Source organism: Schistocerca gregaria, chromosome 5 (genome assembly GCF_023897955.1).
Source record: "Schistocerca gregaria isolate iqSchGreg1 chromosome 5, iqSchGreg1.2, whole genome shotgun sequence".
Classification (NCBI taxonomy): Eukaryota; Metazoa; Arthropoda; class Insecta; order Orthoptera; family Acrididae; genus Schistocerca; species Schistocerca gregaria.
In genome coordinates, this window is record NC_064924.1 from 256605290 (window position 1) to 256623386 (window position 18097).

At 41.7% G+C, this 18097-nt stretch overlaps 1 protein-coding gene across 1 annotated transcript; it reads right to left on the reverse strand.

The window, feature by feature from the left end:
- Positions 1-10032: 10032 nt before the first annotated feature.
- LOC126272787 (ejaculatory bulb-specific protein 3-like) lies at positions 10033-17828 on the reverse strand. The gene is made up of 2 exons (XM_049975935.1): positions 17597-17828; positions 10033-10294 (listed from the first exon to the last, which is right to left on the reverse strand). The coding sequence occupies exons 1-2, from the start codon at positions 17784-17786 to the stop codon at positions 10110-10112; spliced, it is 375 nt and encodes a 124-aa protein (XP_049831892.1). The 5' UTR covers positions 17787-17828; the 3' UTR covers positions 10033-10109.
- Between the last annotated feature and the right edge of the window lie 269 nt (positions 17829-18097).

The following is an 18097-nucleotide window of genomic DNA, read 5'->3' on the forward strand; positions in this document are numbered from 1 at the left end:
TGGACCCTGGTTCGTATACTGACCTCAGTTACAGGAAGGTGTCTGTGGCTCATTACTGGGGAATCGGTGGTGCCTGACGTCGCCTCCCGAGCTAGTGGTCCCGCAGCCACGACGGAATCTCCACCGTAGCCTCCGCAAATGGGTTCTTCAACAAATACTACTCAGACCAACCTTGTCAGTGCTGGAACTCCAGCCCTCCACTGCCAACCACTACAATGTAGGTGCAGTTTGTAGCTGCAGAGCGCGGCGGTGATTTTGAGCTGATTGAGGTTGAGCTAGTAATTTAGGGCTAATTTTGGATAAGGTCTGAATTCTTTTAGCACGTGCACAAGTATTCTGCGGGATCCGCGACTACTACGTACTCGAGGAAGCGATTACAAGGGTACAATGTGAAAACAAATGTTCTTAAACAAAACATCGGCGTGCCCGTGGTCATCCCAGCCAGCAGCAGTAAGGCAGTCAGATTCGTGCTGACATCTATAAAAGCAGCTGTTACAGAGATGCAACCTATTGGAGAGGTTTTGGTGTTGGGCCATCGCCTTAAGCCCAGCCTATCAAAATAAGTTGAGAGAAGTAAGCGAGAATAGTAGAGTCTGGAAAGCAGATCAACAACTGTAACAACTGAAGGTTTTATTATGTGAATTAATGGAATGGTTAGGATCGGGTAGCGGAGGAAGTGGAAGTGGAATTGAGGAGGGAGGTCGGACATCCGTCTATTTATGCTAACTCAAGTGGTTAGAATGATTAATGTTCCTACTAAGGTGCCAAATCGGTTGGAATTAGTGTTAGTGACATGGGAACCTTGGGGACAGCTCAGTTATTGATGTGGAGAATTTTTTATATGCATTGGTGGATTTGTAAACTTAGGGTCATGTTCTTGGCATGAGAGACCGAAATTTGTTGACCTGGATTACAAAATGTTTGACGGGGGATTGTTACAATTTCTGAAGGACGCTAAAGATCAAGTGCAGCAATGGTTTGTTAGCGACGTAATTCCTGGACGTAACAAACAAGAATTAGTGTCTGGGGGCTGGATGTTCATGAGATGATGGGTGATTATGTGCGCAACACGGAAATAAGTGTTAGGACTCATGGATTAATTTACACGGAACGACAGGCAGTTGGACACATTGTGGAGCGTACAAGACCAGAAGTTAGGAAAAGAGCTTTCTTGTGTCGAATGTCCGAAAACCACCGACACCATTTGATCGGCGATATTCAAGGCGTGATGAATACAGACCAAAGACGACAGGTTCAAATGGTTCTAGTGGCTCTGAGCACTATTGGACTTAACAGCTGTGGTCACCAGTCCCCTAGAACGTAGAACTACGTAAACCTAACTAACCTAAGGACATCACACACATCCATGCCCGAGGCAGGATTCTAACCTGCGACTATAGCAGTCGCACGGTTCCGGACTGAGCGGCTAGAACCGCTCGGCCACCACGGCCGGCAATTACAGTATACTCAGGGGCGCAAGGTTTTTATATTGCCCTAAGTGTTAATCTACTAAATTGTTAAGCTACTATGTCGTTTCTAAGTGAGACATCTATAATTTCATACCTATCCAGTAGAAGTATTGATTGTTGGTGTTCGAATGATTTCAGATCACAATCGTTAGATGGATATTTGGTGACAATGGTGTAGGCCTATACTGCCACAGAATTAGTCACTCTCTAGCCAATCCATCTTGCGCATCGTTCTGAGTAAATCACAGTACTTCCTTTTTTTTAAAAAAAAAAACAAAATTGCTGAATAAGTGCTCCTCTCTACATACTGTGAAAGTTTGACTCAAGTAAAGTCTCAAATTTGACTATATTTCACACGTTAAAAAGGTGTTAGAGTTAATTCGGTTCAGTGAATTTTATGATCACAGATACTTCCAGAAATTTCATAACCTGGGTCGTGGACTGCATATAACGTACACCTAACAGGTGAATCGTGTCCAGCGAGCATGTGTGGCTCCGGTTGATAACATGTCACATTTATATCCAAATCCTGAAATATAAAGATGTATAGTAACCACGACGAACATAAATAGCAGGTAGTCTCGGAATCTCCAAACCATCGAGTACTTTCGGGCCTGTATACCATGTTGAGTACAATAAAAGGTTCTTCACATTGCCGTTCTAAAAAAGTTAATACTGATTGCAGTTGTGCCTCAAATCGACTAACATTCCGGCTGATGGCAGGATACGGTTCATAATTCATATTTTAAATGAAATGCTTGTAGGTGCCATGTAAGTAATCGCATCATTAATTCATCAGTGACACAAAAATGTAAATCAATCATAGGAACTGCTATCCAATTTATAATTATATCGAATCAATGATACAAGAAAGAGTAAATTTGCCTGTATTTGCTGCACTTAGACTGCAGGGACGCAAGATAAACAATTCGCCAAGCTAGATACGTTAGAAGTCCTGGAATCAAATAAACGAGATGTGATGTATTCAGCACGCATATTTTTCTAATCGTTAATGAAAACCCGGTTCTTAACTATGTGCATCGAAAGCGGACAAAGCCACTGAACAACTAACCTTGAATTTGAACACAAGAAAAGGCACATTGAACATCTGAAAATGCAGCAAACAAATATTACACCAAGCTGCTAAAATGCAACACACAATAAGAATGACCATCAGAAAGAAAATGCAAAGCATGTTATTATATCAGTTGTCAACAGCAGAAAACATGGAAGCAGCAAACGGAGCCACTCGAGGAAGACCAAGCGCTAACGGAGGTCGGCACATATACGACTGCTTTGTACCGATCAAGCGAAACGCACGCGGACACGCTGCCTTACCGTAGCCTGTCGCTTCTGCTCTCAAAGTATCGCTTGTCACACGTGTCTCCTCAAACAGTCAAAGATGGTGATACCTTCAGTAACCGATCATTTTGTATGGAATATGCTTTTTTTGTTGTGGTCTACATCCGAAGACTGGTTTGATGCAGCTCTCCATGCTATTCCATCCCGTGCAAGTCTATTCTTCTCCGAGTAACTACTACAACCCACATCCATTTCAACCTGTTTACTGGGCTCGTCTCTCGGTCTGCCACACTGCCCTCAGGTACTAAATTGACTATTCCTTGATGTCTCAGGTTGTGTCCTATGAACCGATTTTTTTTGTCAAGTTGTGTCACAAATTTCTTTTCCGTTTAATCTATTCAGTTCGTCCTCATCACTTTTAGGAGATCTAACCACCTAATCTTCAGAATTTTCCTGTGGCACTACGTTTCAAAAGCTCCTTTTCTCTTCTCGTCTAAATTGCTTATCATCCACGTCCCACCTCCGTACAAGGCTGCACTCCGAACAAATGCCTTCAGAAACGACTTCCTAAAACTTATATTTACCCGTGTATTCGATGTTAACACGTTTCTCTTCTTTCGAAACTCTTTCTTCTCATTGTTGTTCTACATTTTATATCCGCTCTGCTTCGGCTATCGTAAGTTATTTTAATCCCCAAACAGCAGAACTAATCTGTTACTTTTTGTGTATCATTTCCTAATCTAATTCTTCATTGTCACCTACTTTAACTTCATCACATTCCGTTACCCTTGTTTTGCTTTTTCGAGTTCCTCTTACATCCATCTTTCAAGATACTATCCATTTCGTTCAGCTGCTCCTCCAACTCCTTTTCTGCCTCTGGCTGTATTACAATGACCAACGAATCTCAGAGTTTTTCTCTTTTTCCTAAGCTATAGTTCCTTCTCTAAATGGTTCTTTGGTTTCCTTTACGGCATGCTCGGTGTATAAATCGAATAACATTGCGGATAGCCTACAACTTTCTCTCTCTCTCTTTCTCTCTCCCTCTCTCTCTCTCTCTCTCTCTCTCTCTCTCTCAACTCAAATCTTTGTTTCTCTTTCATGCCCCACGAACATTTATAACTGACATCTGGTTTGTGTACAAATTATGTATAACATTTCTCTTCCTACATTTTATCCCTACTTTCTTCAGAATTTCAAAGAGTGTATTCTAGCCGACATTGTCAAAGGCTGACTCTGTCTACAACTGCTGTAAATGTCTGTTTGCGTTTACTTTACCTATCTTCTAAGGTAAGTTGTAGGGTCAGTACTGCATCGCTTTTCTACATTTCTCTGAAGTCCAAACTGATCTTCCCTGAGGTTGGCTTCTACCAGTTACTCCATTCCTATGTATATAACTCGTGTTTGTATTTTGCAGTAGTGGCTAATCAAACTGTTAGATCGATCAGCACCTGTTTTCTGTGGGACTGGTATTATTACATTCTTCTTGAAGTATAAGTGTACTTGCACTGTTTAGTACATCTTGCACACCAGATGGAATAGTCACGGTTCGCTCTACCACGAATATCAGTAGTTCTGAGGGAATGACTTCTGCTACAGCGGTCTTGAGTCGACTTAAGTCCTCCAGAGCTCTGTCAAATTCTACTCGCAATATCATATCTGCCACCGCATCTTCATCTACTACGTTTTCTTCCCCGTCTATTAAATTTCTTTGGTTTCCCTTGTGTGTAGTCCTCTACACGTCACTTCTACCTTTCAGCTTTCCCATCTTTGTTAATACTGGTTTTCCATCTGAGCTCCTGATATTCATATAGCTGCTTCTCTTTCCTCCAAAGCTCTCCTTATGTTTCCTGTAAGCGGTATCTATGTTCCCCTTAGTTATGCATGCTTCTATAACTGCTATTTGTCATCTAGTCGCTATATCTGAGACACTTTGTTTGTGATTCATAATATGCGAAAGTAAGAATAATTTTGAAAGTTTACAGTGTACCAAGTAATTGTCATTACAGTGTATGACCTCGTAGGTAAAGCAGTCAATATCAGTCTATTTTTGTACTAAATTTCACTTCACCAACAGAGAAGTGTTCTGTCACTAGTTGAATCTCACAGAAACTCCTTTTAAACGTTATCAAATTAGTTTGTTGTGGCAAAAATGTAACATTAACGAGCAATACCTCTTGCACAGGCCAGCATTTATCGCATTTACCTTTGGTTGCGCCGTGGGGGCTAACCAGGTGAATCGCGAAAAGGCATCGACAGCAAGAAAGAAATACACATTACCTCTTGTGGAAAGAAGTAACGGCCCAACAAAATCTTTCGTCCTATATTATTTTGGAAGGCAGACATCCGATTAAGATATTCTGAGCACGTTTACTCATTGCACACACTTGAAAATCCTTCATTGTCCATTCCGGTCCAAAAGAAACGCTCTTTCACTTCCTCCCTCAGGTGTCAACCCGTATGCGACCCGAGGAAATACCGCAAAAGACAGGTGACAGTCTCAGCCGAGACCACGTCATTAGTTTCTTGCACACCACCTTTTCGAAAACAGAAAACTCCTCTCCTTAATAAATAAAAAGAACAATCCTCACCTCAATTTATATTCTCGACAGTACTCCGTGTCTTCATTCTGCGAACTCTCTATGGTCCCAAAAAGCACCGAGAACCCTGATAGCATAACATTAATATCCACAGAACTTTCCACTAACAATTTCAGACTCTTGCTCATGAAGCGGTCGGACCTCAAACTTGCGTCTCAAAGCATCAACCACACTATTATACATGGCCTTAATATGCCGAACCTGGATATATACGTGGGCACATCTCGCCACCCTACCGGTTGTTCTGGGCCACCGTGGAACCCTTCTAATTGCCTGACTGTCAGTTTCCAGCTCAAAATGGATGTGCTCAAGATATAGCCTGAACTACTCTAACGCAAACAGCACAGTCAAAGCTTCCAATCCATAGACTGAGTACCTCTATTCCAGATGGTTTAAGGAACATGAAGCAAAAGCAACTGACCTACGGCTCTTCTCATGCTGTTGCAGTAGACTGGCTCTCACGTCCCTATACAAAGCACCAATTTGACCAACGGAGATCTTACCGAAGTCTGGCGAAGCGATAAGCATTGTGGATTATGTGCGTCCTTACGGTCTAAAAAAGCAACCTTCTGAGACTCAGTCCTTTAAAGATTGACACGTTTTTTCTTAATATAGACTGCGCCCAAAATTAAACCAAGAAACGGATATTTTGCAAGGTTGCATTTCTTTTGCCACAAAACAGTACAAAAAGGTGATAGTAAGGTAGAAACAATGTAAAAAACCTGAACAACTGCAACATCCATAACGGCAGACAAAAATGTTCTTTTTTCTGGGTTAACGGATTTGCACACACATTCAGACAACTGGCTATTTTGCTCGGTATGGGATGTCACCACCTCTGGCAGCATTACAGGCCTAACAACGATGGGGGATGCTGTAAATGATGTCATCAGTCTCATGTTGAGGCAATAACGCCTTTTCGTCTTGTACTGCTGCTCACTAGTCTTGGGGAGTGGTTGGTGATTGCTGACGTGACTCACGGCGTCTCCCTAGTGCATCCCAGACATGCTCTATAGGAATTCAAATCGGGAGACTCAGCAGGCCACGCCATGAGTGCAGTATCTTGCGTTCCCAAGAAAGTATCAGCCACTTGTGCTCTGTGAGGTCGAGCATTATCCTCCATCAACATGAAGTCTGGGCACATCGCAACGCCCGCAAATGAAGTTCCAAGATCTCGTCACGATACCCGACAGCAGTTAAACCTTACCGGTAAATGGTAAATGTAATCCCTTCCCACACCATTAGGAATGCTCCTCGATATCAGCCTCTTTCCACAATGTTTGGGTCCAGAAATTGCATTCCACGTCAAAGTGTTGTTAATAAATATTCTCTATTTAAACTAGAGTGAACTGCATGTGACTGATTGCATCAACAATGGGATTTATATCTAGCTTTTAGACATTATTTAACGAAAGAAAACCTATTTTAATTAATTATTCTTTTTAGTTTCCCCAGGTATGTGCCGAGTTTCGCTCAATATATAGCTTATTATGCGCGTAGCGCCAATTCTTACTTTGATGCTGTCACGACCTGGCTGCCTCCTGCAGGCATCTAGGTCCGACTCGAAACACGTGCGCTGTCTCTGCGCATCTCCTCACCACTACTCAAACTTTTACTGCGTGCTGTTAGCTGTCAAAGATCTTACTACTCGAAGGTGTACTACTCGTCCAACCTTGCGGTTGGGAACTATCGACATTTTTCACTGGCTGTATCCTGATCGAATCTCAGCACATACCTTTCACACGTTCCCTCCAGATGCAAATTCATCCATCATCACTCTCCAGACGAAATCGGGACTCATCTGTGAAAACATGTTCTGTTCGACCGACCATGTGGCAAGTTGATGACTTCAATATAGACGTTACCTTCTGTGAAGACGCTTAAGAGATTGACAACAGCAGGTCTCCGACAGTAAAGGCCACTCTGCCGAAGCCTTCTGCACACCGTTTCCCTCGATACGACATATCCTGATGATGCTGCGAGCTCACATGCTAACTTCCGTGCGGTACTAAGGCGGTACTGTGATGCCCTTACAGTCAAATAAGGGTCCTCTCTTCTGAAGTCCCATGTGTCGGACTTTCCCTGGTCTCCGGGATACAGTTTCGGTCTCAACGAACTGTCGCCACATCCGAGAAACAACCGAACGATTTACTTTAAGTCACCAGGCCATATCAATTTGTGACTGTCCTGATTCCTTTCTCTCTACGGCCCTCTACCGTACAGAGTCTGGTAGCCATTTCCTCTGTGTCATACCACACCGTCTGTGTCGTGTACCCAGAGATTGTGGATGTGGATGTGGGACTACGCGTCCAGGACTACCTCTTTTCGAGGATGACCTGATGTCATCGTTGGCATGGTTGTCCGTGGACCAGTATGTCATCTTCCGCGCAGAACACGATCGTACCGGTATCTGGTGTACAGGCTTATGATTATATCGAGAATCAGACGCAGGACGGGGAAATAGCGGTTTGTTGGTTTAAATTTGAACACCACTGTATTATGGAAAGCTACCTTCTGCGTAAATCCTTGTATAACTTCACGAAGAAAATCGCCATCCCGACGAATCATGCCACCTGTCTTATATCAGAAGAGGTAGGGAACTTCATAATAGTTATTTTCGTCTCACTGTAAACAGTTACCCCTTCGACGGAGAAAAAATGCCCCAAAAATTCTGACAAAGAAAACGCAGATTTAACCTCGAATGTATGACCCACCTTCCATAATCTCTCAGTCCCACCTTCCAAAATCTCTCAAATACAGCTTTGAGATGTTTCAAATGCTCCTCCGTAGAGCCACTTTACACCACCGCTTCGTCGACGTATGGTAAATGGACTCGAGCTTCATTTCTTCACATACGGTGTCTTGTGTGTGAGACAGAACAGCCGCCCCTGTGGACAGCGGGAAAGGGACGCTGTTAAAATCAGCTTGTGCTACAAGCTGTCAACGGCTTCAAAGTCTGCTCGAGGGGTATCTGGATCAGATCTGGAGTAGAAAGCATTAATGATAATGATAATCGGGGACAGGAACGGAACGTAGAATAGTCTTGTTGAGTTCTCTATAATGAACTAGCGGCCTTACACCTCCCTGGCGCTTCCTCACAGTGGAAACAGCTGAGCAATAAGGAGGTGCTGATCACCGATTTATCCCCCGATGTAACATCTACTCTATAACTTGCTTCAGTTGCTTCATATGTGGGGTGACAACTGATATGGTTTTTTCCTCACAGGAAAGTTATCGATAATCTCAATTTTATTCTTTATAAGTTGTAGTAAGTTCTAACCTCTCGGTAAACACTTCAGGAAACTTGGCACATAATGACTTAACTTTCTACTTACCTTGACTAGACCAATCTTGAAATTGGTCAAGAATTTCACAAACTCCCACTCAGTGTCCTGATGTAGGCCCCATGGTCAGCTGAGACTGCACTTACCACACGCAGAAGCGCAGAAACGAGTTCATGTAAAACAAGGTGCCTACCTCAGTGCGTATGCCACGGATAACCTTCGGCCTCCGCCGTTTTCTTAATTGTCAGCTCCCACAATTAGTTTCACTTTGGGTACAGTATCGCCGAATGTTTCCCTTCACTGCACTGATAACATTTAGCCTCACTTCTGCGCGAAGTGCCTTGCCACAGTGCAGGTTGGCACTTAAACTTGTCGTCGCCGGCCGCGGTAGACGAGCGGTTCTAGGATCTTCAGTCCGGCACCGCGCGACTGCTACGAACGCAGGTTAGAATCCTGCCTCGGGCATGGATGTGTGTGATGTCCTGTAATTTGCTACAACCGTTATTTATCGTCTCGAGTATTCACATTATGTTTACGGATGATACGCGACGCATTCCATGTAGATAATGTCCTAACTTCAGATATTTATCCATTGACGATGAATTTGAGGAAAGGCACCGATCTCTAGATTTCTTTATCCCAACTGTCGTATTTTAATAATCGAAACACAGGTTTCCGAATTTTAACATTGTTCATTCAGCATTTATTCAGTTAATAGTATTAATGATAGAACTGTACAATTATCTAACAGGATCTTCAACTTTTGTAGTCCTGTCTTCCTCAGTTGCGTGTAATATTACGGTATACTGATAATTTTTACAACTGAATGAAACACAATTTTCGCGCCTTACGCGTTTCGCCTTTATTTTCTGTATGGCATCTTCAGCACCCTGGGATATGTACATATTTTTGCTTTTAAGTTTGCATTTTGGTCAATGTAAACTAAACAGGATTTTTTTTAATATTCTAGGCCCTTGCAGAAAATAAAGGCGAAGCGCGTGCGGCTCGAAAGTTGTGTTTCATTCAGCTGTAATCATACGGTCCATAAAGTAAAAATTATCAACATATCGTAATATATATATCAGCGGTTTACATTCTAGCCTGCATCTATAATTTTTACCTTGTACTACTCCTTCCGGTGACAAATTAATTATCTCGTGATGGGTACGTTCAAAATACCTATTATTGGGGGAACCATCGTGAACTTTAAACCATGATGGCTGGAGAGTGATTTGATCTGTGGTCGTCCCCAAATCCAGCCAAAAATCTTAACCACCGCGCTACCTTGACCAGCCAAATAACGTACTCACAATCTGCAACGTTGTTGGAGGTGGCAGGAAGGGGGGAGGGGGGATAAGGGAATAAAACTGTAGCACAGGGTTAACTGTATTAACTGGAAGATAACGATTTATTTGAAGAACAGCGACGACACTATTTTAACAGACTGATAATTGGGTTCATTCAGGTTTGAGCAGCTCTGGATGTTTGCCAATGTAGACTCCCTCGGGGTCGTACTTGGCCTGCAGAGGTTTCCAGAGGTCGTCCCTCTTCTGGATGAGGAACCTGATGACCTTGTTGGCGCCCTCCTTCTGCTTCTCGTTGCATTTGCTGCAGTCAGTCACCAGAGCGTCGGGGATGGTCGCTGAAACACACAGAAAGGTGCACACGCTTGTCGTTATCCAACATATTGCACAAAACTTCTTACAGGATTTGTAAATTTACTATATGACGATAATACTAAATTATGTCGAAAATTAGAAATAATAACTCAAAATTTATAAACGAAACGTTGGTTTATCTTCGTGGTGTCGTCCAAAGAGCAGGGTGCCAAAGTATGGTTGGCACCATAGAATAGCCGTTGTATGCCGCACCGACCAATGACAAACTGCGGCATAGCCACGCCTCCTGAAACTCCTCCACTCCATCACAACGGCTCGTCTACTTACGGCTGAGCAGAGGAATGCTCGCCACAATACTCCATCAAAGACCAAGATGACACCATAGTCTTAGATGGGCCACCAGTGTATTAAATGTCTCAGGCAGAACATTATATGAACATTATGTCAGTTATTCTTTAAATGAGAGTATAGAAAATTTGTCTATATCAAGTGATAGTTTAAGATTCAGAGACAGTTGTAAATACTCAGAAAATTCCTGTGAAAATGGATTGTGTAAATGTTAAGTACATCATGATCTCAATATTGTAATAATATGAACTAACGTTTTAGATGTTATAGTTCCACTCAGTCTCCTACTGCAGCAAACCAAAGAACTCACAATTGTTACAGTGAGTGTACTTCCGTACGTCGCAACAATTTCAGTGAGCTGGTGCTTTAAAAATTTCCATACACTGCACTGTCTAAGCAGATAAAATCCATGGTAATCTCTGCAACTCCATGGAAAATACTATTCAGACAAGTAACAGACTTAATGGTAAGGTTACAGTATCTTTGACGTTAGGCAGCGTCACACTCGTCTTGAAACTTCATCTATGGTCGACGTTTCGAATCCTCTCCCTGGATCATCTTCAGGATTTCACCTGTGTCCCTGAACCCAGCGACACCCGTGAGGGCCAGAAGAAGGTCCCAGGAGATGAATCGAAAAGATGAGCTTAAAAGAAATTCGGAGTGGACTAAGACGTGGCTTCACGAATTACTAGGGAGGTGCATAAACATCAAAACCAGACGAAAATGTGATGAGCATGTAAATTGCCCATCTCAACTATTCGCAAGCAAAACTGCTCGTCTTAGCAGAGAGACAGTTGAGTGATAACCTCCTCACGAAATAAAAGAACTTCGGTAACGCGAATAAGCACAATATCTGTATAATACCTACAGCTTACTCCAATTTTCCTCATAATTTTGAACTCCTTCTAACATTTTCCATTAGCGAAAGCTTTTTCTATGTTGATATATACTATGAAGGTCTCACTACTTTTCTTAAGACTACCTAACATTATCAACCGTAGCGTCAGACCTACTTTTGTGGCGCGTTTATCTTTCTGAAAGCAATACTGATCGCCATCTAACAGTTCCTCGACTTTCTTTCCTATTATTCTGTTTATTATCCACTTCAGCAACTTGGATCCATAAGCTATTGAGCAGGTTGTGCGATAGTTCAAAAATGGTTCAAATGGTTCTGAGCACAATGGTACTTAACTTCTGAAGTCATCAGCCCCCTAAAACTTAGAACTACTTAAACTTAACTAACCTAATGACATCACATACATTCATGCCCGAGGCAGGATTCGAACCTGCGACCGTAGCGTTCGCGTGATTCCAGACTATAGCGCCTAGAACCGCTCGGCTACCCCGGCCGGCTGCGATAGTTCCCACGCTTGTCTTGAATCTAGGGAAAATATTATCAGTGCAATCCCTAAGATCATCTTTATCACGTTTATTAATTTTGTATTATATGATCATGAAGTTAATCTGAGCAGATAAGAAAACTGAATAAGTCTCAAAGAAAAACTACATGACCAGTATACACAAATCACTGACAGAGAATAAGTTATAGAAGAAATCTAACGACTGGGTTCAGACCCCAAGCTGAGGTTCGGATGCAACGTTTAACTGACATTGGATCTATGATTGGATGGTCTAGCCAGTTTAAAGGTTTAAGTGAGGCAGGCGCCTACCACCTCGAAAAGGACCGTGCCTGGTATATATTCTTACAGTTTAAAATAAACAGTAAGAGCAACATCAAAGTAGCATACTTCACAGTTTCGTTACACTTTGAACACGTGTTATAAATCAATCTAACGGTCACATGCAGTCTCAGCGCTATGGAGTTCGATTAAACTCAAAGTCACATCTGTTTTCTGTTTTCTGTCTGACTTTCAGTAAGGAGCGCTATTAGAAATAGTTGTCAATTTTCATTGACAACAGGTAGTATCTAAGGCGTCGAGTAACGATCAGATGACATTACAGCTTTTATGTACTCCTGGAACGGTATCATCTCGGTTTAAGCCATCAGTGTACTAATCTTACAGGCCCTAGAGTTCATGACGATATTCTAGAGTCTATTGTACTTCCCGGTAAGGGAAGAATATGGCACGTTCAAACCAGAATTTCTGAAGACATTCTCAGGAACTGTCACTGCCTTCAAGAGATACAGCTACATAACTTATCAACTGACAGCTTATGGAATAGAAATTGTAGGCAATAGGATATCTGCCCAGCACTAACTGCACGATTTGAGTGAAAATGACTGCTCTTCATGCATATCTGGCCCTTTTTTCGGTTACTGAGTGGGGTAATTCATCATCGTTTATGAATTTAATGAGCGCTTTTCAAGTCAGTGTCTGCGGTGCTGTGGGTGATAAGGCCCAGCGAAGTCCGTTATTGACGGGGTAACGTTATTTCCAATGTTCTGACATGTAAGTCTAACACCTACTGGAAGATATACGTCATGACTGTAAAAGAGGGAACGAGAAAAAGAGATTCGAATCAAATTTCGCAATGTGATGACAGTTTCTTTGTTAGTGTGAGTGTATGGATAAGAAAAGTGGACTTCAAAGGAGAAGGCCCATAATGAACTGAAATATAACTCTTTAGATGATTCAGATATGTTCGGAAGAGCAGATAAAATCAGGGACGACTGAATAACGATAAAACAAGGTACGCTGACGATAACAAGAAAAAAAAGAGTAGGAACGATGTGGTGAGAGCACACAGTTTGAATTTGCTAGGATATGAGTCGCACGCAAAGACTGCGTTAAAGTAAAGATATGTTATCTGGGCGACGAAAATTTAGTGAATCGGGAGAAAGACGCCTCTGCGTAAACATAAAAACAAGGAAAGGGCACAGAATTATGTCTGATATAAATGCCAATAACACAGCTATTCTTTATAAATCGTACGTAAAATTACTTTCTGGAGAACTTCACGTAGTTCATCACGTCCTTGATTATTTTGGCATTCTTCGGGAATACGTTTTGCATCGTATAAAATACATACACTGCTTCGCAAATGTAAATAATAGGTGTTGTCCAAACGCTTTCTCTCCTACACCACTAAATTAGTGCTCCATGGCACGTTTCGAATCAGTTGTGCATTAAAGATGACATAGATTGTACTTGGAATGTATGCAGCTAGTTACATATCTCGTTAGTTAATCATATTTACGACAAATCTTTGGGTATGGAACGTTTCTTTTTGAAAACGTCATATGTGCTAGGCGGATACAACTGAGCTAGTCATATAAGATAGGGCTGGCCATACATCGCAGGGGACATAGTTCTACATAAGGATTGTCTGCTGCAGCAAGTTTGATGCTCTCCTGATATGTTACATATTGCTATGGCTCTATCGACTTCCATGAAATGTTGTAGCTGAAACTATATAAATTTCGCCGAAGCACTTCTTCATTGTCTTCAATTGATGATTTTAATTATTGGTGATAAGTGTCAGGGAAGAGGAACGCGGCACTGACCAGTCTAAAATCTAGAAGGCTAGAGAGCATGCGGCTTCAAGACAACAGAGAAGTCAGTACTTTAGGACTACATCAATGGCGGGATGGCCCACCCCATAGTCATTCTAGCGATGACGACGTTATCAGAGTGATCTGGTAATGGACCACTGCCTCGCCCACTTGTCTCTCCCTAGGACAATTAACGCTGTACCAACAATATCACCTGAAGGTGATGAACAGGTGCTTCGCTGAAATACAGCACAGCTGTTGAGCATCATTCGATGCATCTTTCGAGATGCCGCAGAACTATCTCTAATCTGAATTTGAAAGCGTTTCTATTATCTATTGGAAGTTTGATTTTCCTGTATAAGCCGTCAAAGTGGTATACATCTGTTTGGTTCCCCACCGAGTGCTATGTTAGTAAACACCACTATTGTACTCATAATCACTTAATCGTCTACAATAGATGTAATCAGCTAGTAAATGCTGTCTGAGAGTGTGGCTAACATTACCACCGCTTTAACTGTTGCCGACAAAATACACATTTCATAAACTCGACACATAATTGCTGTTAATTTTTGTTCATTTAACGATTACTTTTCTTTAAGGTAGGTATTAATTGAAAAGTTACCTTCTAGAACATCAACAAAAGATAGAAAAAGTTAGCCGATTTTTATGTCTCCATTAACAGCGTCAGTCTTATGGCAAAAGCATCTGAAGCGAAAAGTAATAGGTCTAAAACACTGTCTTTACGGTTTAAGCCTTTACCAGTATTTAAGCACAAGACCTTAAAACTACTTTGTTGGTACACTATAGTAAGCGAAGGTGCTGTATTCTTGAAAGCTGAAGTGAAACGAAAGCTGAAGTGTAGGAACAGACACACACAGTGTGAAAGCACTAATCTGACGCGTTTCGTAGACATAACCATCAGAAATATTCACACAAAAGAATCTTCACTGCATGAAATACATTTAAAAATGCTCGTTCACAAGTCCTCAGTGTACTTTCATTAACGTAAAAAAAGATAAAAAAACGTGAAAGTCAATAAAAATTTCGTGTTCAGCTCCATTACAACTATGCAATCTTCTTAAAATGTAGCCATTAAGCACCTTTGTTTCGGTAAAAATAGACGAGCAATTGCTGAGCGTGGACATTAGTTGTGATCCACTGTTACAAATTCATGTGCGCCTCCACCAGATACTTCTACGTTGTAAGAAGAGAAACTAAATACAATGTAAGTCATCACGAAATTTTTATTAACTGTTACACGTTTTTGTAACTTTAACCTTTTATACATCAATTTGAGTACTATGAGGATTTCGCCTGATATCCTGTCAGAAATGTCACAGTCCATAGTAAGTGACGGAAAGTCATCGGGTAAAATACAAGGGATATCTGGCCATTGACAAGGAATTTTTGTATGCCCTCTGCTGTTCCTAATCTATACAAACGATTTAGGAAACAATCTGTGCAGCCCTCTTACATTTTTTGCTGTCCTTTACAGACTCATAAATACGTTAGGTGATCAAAACCAATTGTAAAATGATTTAGACAAGATATCTGTATGGTGCAAAACGTGACAATTGCTAAATTTCGGTTACACGATAGAGCATACGATTCTAAAGGCTATGGATTCAATTAAATACCTAGTTATCAAAATTATGAATAACTTAAATTAGAACCATCGCAAGGATAATGTTCTGGAGAAAGCGAACCAAGACTGCGATTTATTGCAGCATGTCTGCTGAAGAGACTGCCTGCACTGCGCTTGTCCTCCATCTTCTGCAGTACTGCTGGGACGTGTGGTACAGCGCGAGATAAGTTTGATGGAGTACATCGAAAAAGTTCAAAGAAGGGCGGCTCGTTTTGTCCTGTCGCGAAATAGGGGAGAGAGTGTCACGGATAGGATACAAGAGTTGAGGTGGCAATCATGAAAACAATGCCTTTTTTCGTTGCGGCTGGATGTTTTCACGAAATTTCAGTCACCGACTTTCTCCTCCGAATTGGAAAAATGAAGCTAATGAAATAAGAGAAATCGAAGCTAGCACGGAAAGATTTAAGTGTTCATTTTTTCCAGCGCTCTGTTCGAGAGTGGAGCTGTAGAGAAATGGCTGGAAGGTGGTTCGGTGACCCCTCTGCCAGGCACCATATTGCGAATTGCAAAGTAATCATGCAGATGTAAGTATAGATTACTGGATAAACGGTTATAAATATATTCCAGGGAATGGAGACTTCTTGTGATAAAGGCAAATTCTTCCCTGAAACGTTGGTTTAGTAATTTTTCACTGTGTATGGCTGAGCCTACAATTTACCCTTGAAATTGAAAGCATTCGGGACCTCACATCAGGTCACGAAAACTTTCAAAATTAAGGTGAAGAGTTGTCAGAAAGTGCGAAGCCAACATATTTTTCCAAAGCAAGTTAAGGGGTGTAGGACGTCAAAGGGGCCGTCTTGGAGCAGGAGAGGCATCACAGGTCATTTTAATTTCCAGTGTCTATACTTTTACAAATAAATTCATAAAACTTTGTCAGCATCACCAGGAAGGATTCGGGATTCACACTCTTTTCAATGGAAGTTCGAAAACATAGCAAAATAAATTTTTTTACGTGTGAAATTTCATGGTTTTTTTCACTTACTAATGGCTCCATTTGTTGCTATAGATACACTTTTCTTCATAAGTTAGAGAGATTCTTCGATGACTTTTGCACTTCATACATACCATACTTACAGGTGTATGAAACTCTAGAATTTATTTAATTTATGAACAAACGAATGATTTGTTGTATTTTTAACTTCATGTTTAGAAAAAACACATATTTTGTAGTTAATTACCTCAATTTTTACTACAGTTTTAATAGATTTGGGAAATTCTTAAGTTTCATACACCTTTAAGTATGGTTTGTATGTTGTGTAAAATTCATTGAACCATCTCTCTTACTTATGAAGAAAAGTGTACCTATAGCAACAAATGCTGAGATTAGTAAGTGAAAAAATGATGAAATTTCACATGTAAAAAAAATTACTTCGTTATGTTTTCGAACTGCCACTGCTATGAGTGTGAATTCTGAATCCTTCCTGGTTATGCTGACAAAGTTTTATGACTTTATTTGTAAAAATATAGACACTGGAAATTGAAATGTCCTGTGGTGACTCCTCTACTCCAAGTCGGCACGTTTGACGTCCTACCCCCCTTAACAGCTTTTAGAATAGACATGTACCAGTGAGTGCAATATAACTCTATACTTTGCTCGAGGTGTGCTGGAATCGAAGAAAGGAACTCGGCCTATTCCTTTGCTCCCAGCACATTCTGGCAAAGTGCTAAATTAAATTGGCCGTCTAGTACTAGTTTTGTTTTCGTGGTCTACCAACAGTAGAAATGCCTATTGATATGAAAGTGCAGAGCGTTAAGAGAGATAAAAAAACTACATACATAGACAAATGGACCAGACATCTAACCCCGCGGAACACCCAACTGTAGTTAGTAATGCAGTATCGTAGACATGGGAGAGCGCTATTACAACACTCTAGTCACCTTTGAGTTCCTTGCCGTCTGGAGTGCAGCTGCTGTCGGCATCGGAGACGAGACACTCGTGGTACTTCTTGAGAAGGCGCTCGTTGGCCAGGATCTCGTCCAAGTCGATGTTATCGTACTTGGTGGTGTAAGCCGCTGCCGACGCGACCACGGCCGCCAGAGCCACGAGAAAAAGGGTGAGGGCCTGCATGTCTGAGCGTTGCGTGCAAGAGCGAGTCCACGGACTGGAAGCCGCTGCGGCTCTTTATAACCCGTCCGTCACACAAACACACACACACACGCACGCGAGAGCGACAGAGAGACAGAGAGAGAGAGAGAGACGGTAGGTGGGCGCAGAGTGTGGTGGAACGTTTCCTCTCCTCTTCTGCTTCTCTTCTCCCGTCCATTCCTCCCTCATTTCCTGCTCCTCCAGTATTCTTCCCCCACTCCCTCCCCTACTTGGCAATATTACAGTGCCACTTACAAGCTGCTGACGTATCTGCACAAAATAACTGCCCGACA

Excerpts from the sequence above, each read along its gene's own strand:
- LOC126272787 (XM_049975935.1), bottom strand. The coding sequence starts at position 17,786 with ATGCAGGCCCTCACCCTTTTTCTCGTGGCTCTGGCGGCCGTGGTCGCG. Across the intron at positions 10,295-17,596 it reads AGACGGCAAGGAACTCAAAG|CGACCATCCCCGACGCTCTG; the intron begins GTGACTAGAGTG and ends TGTGTGTTTCAG.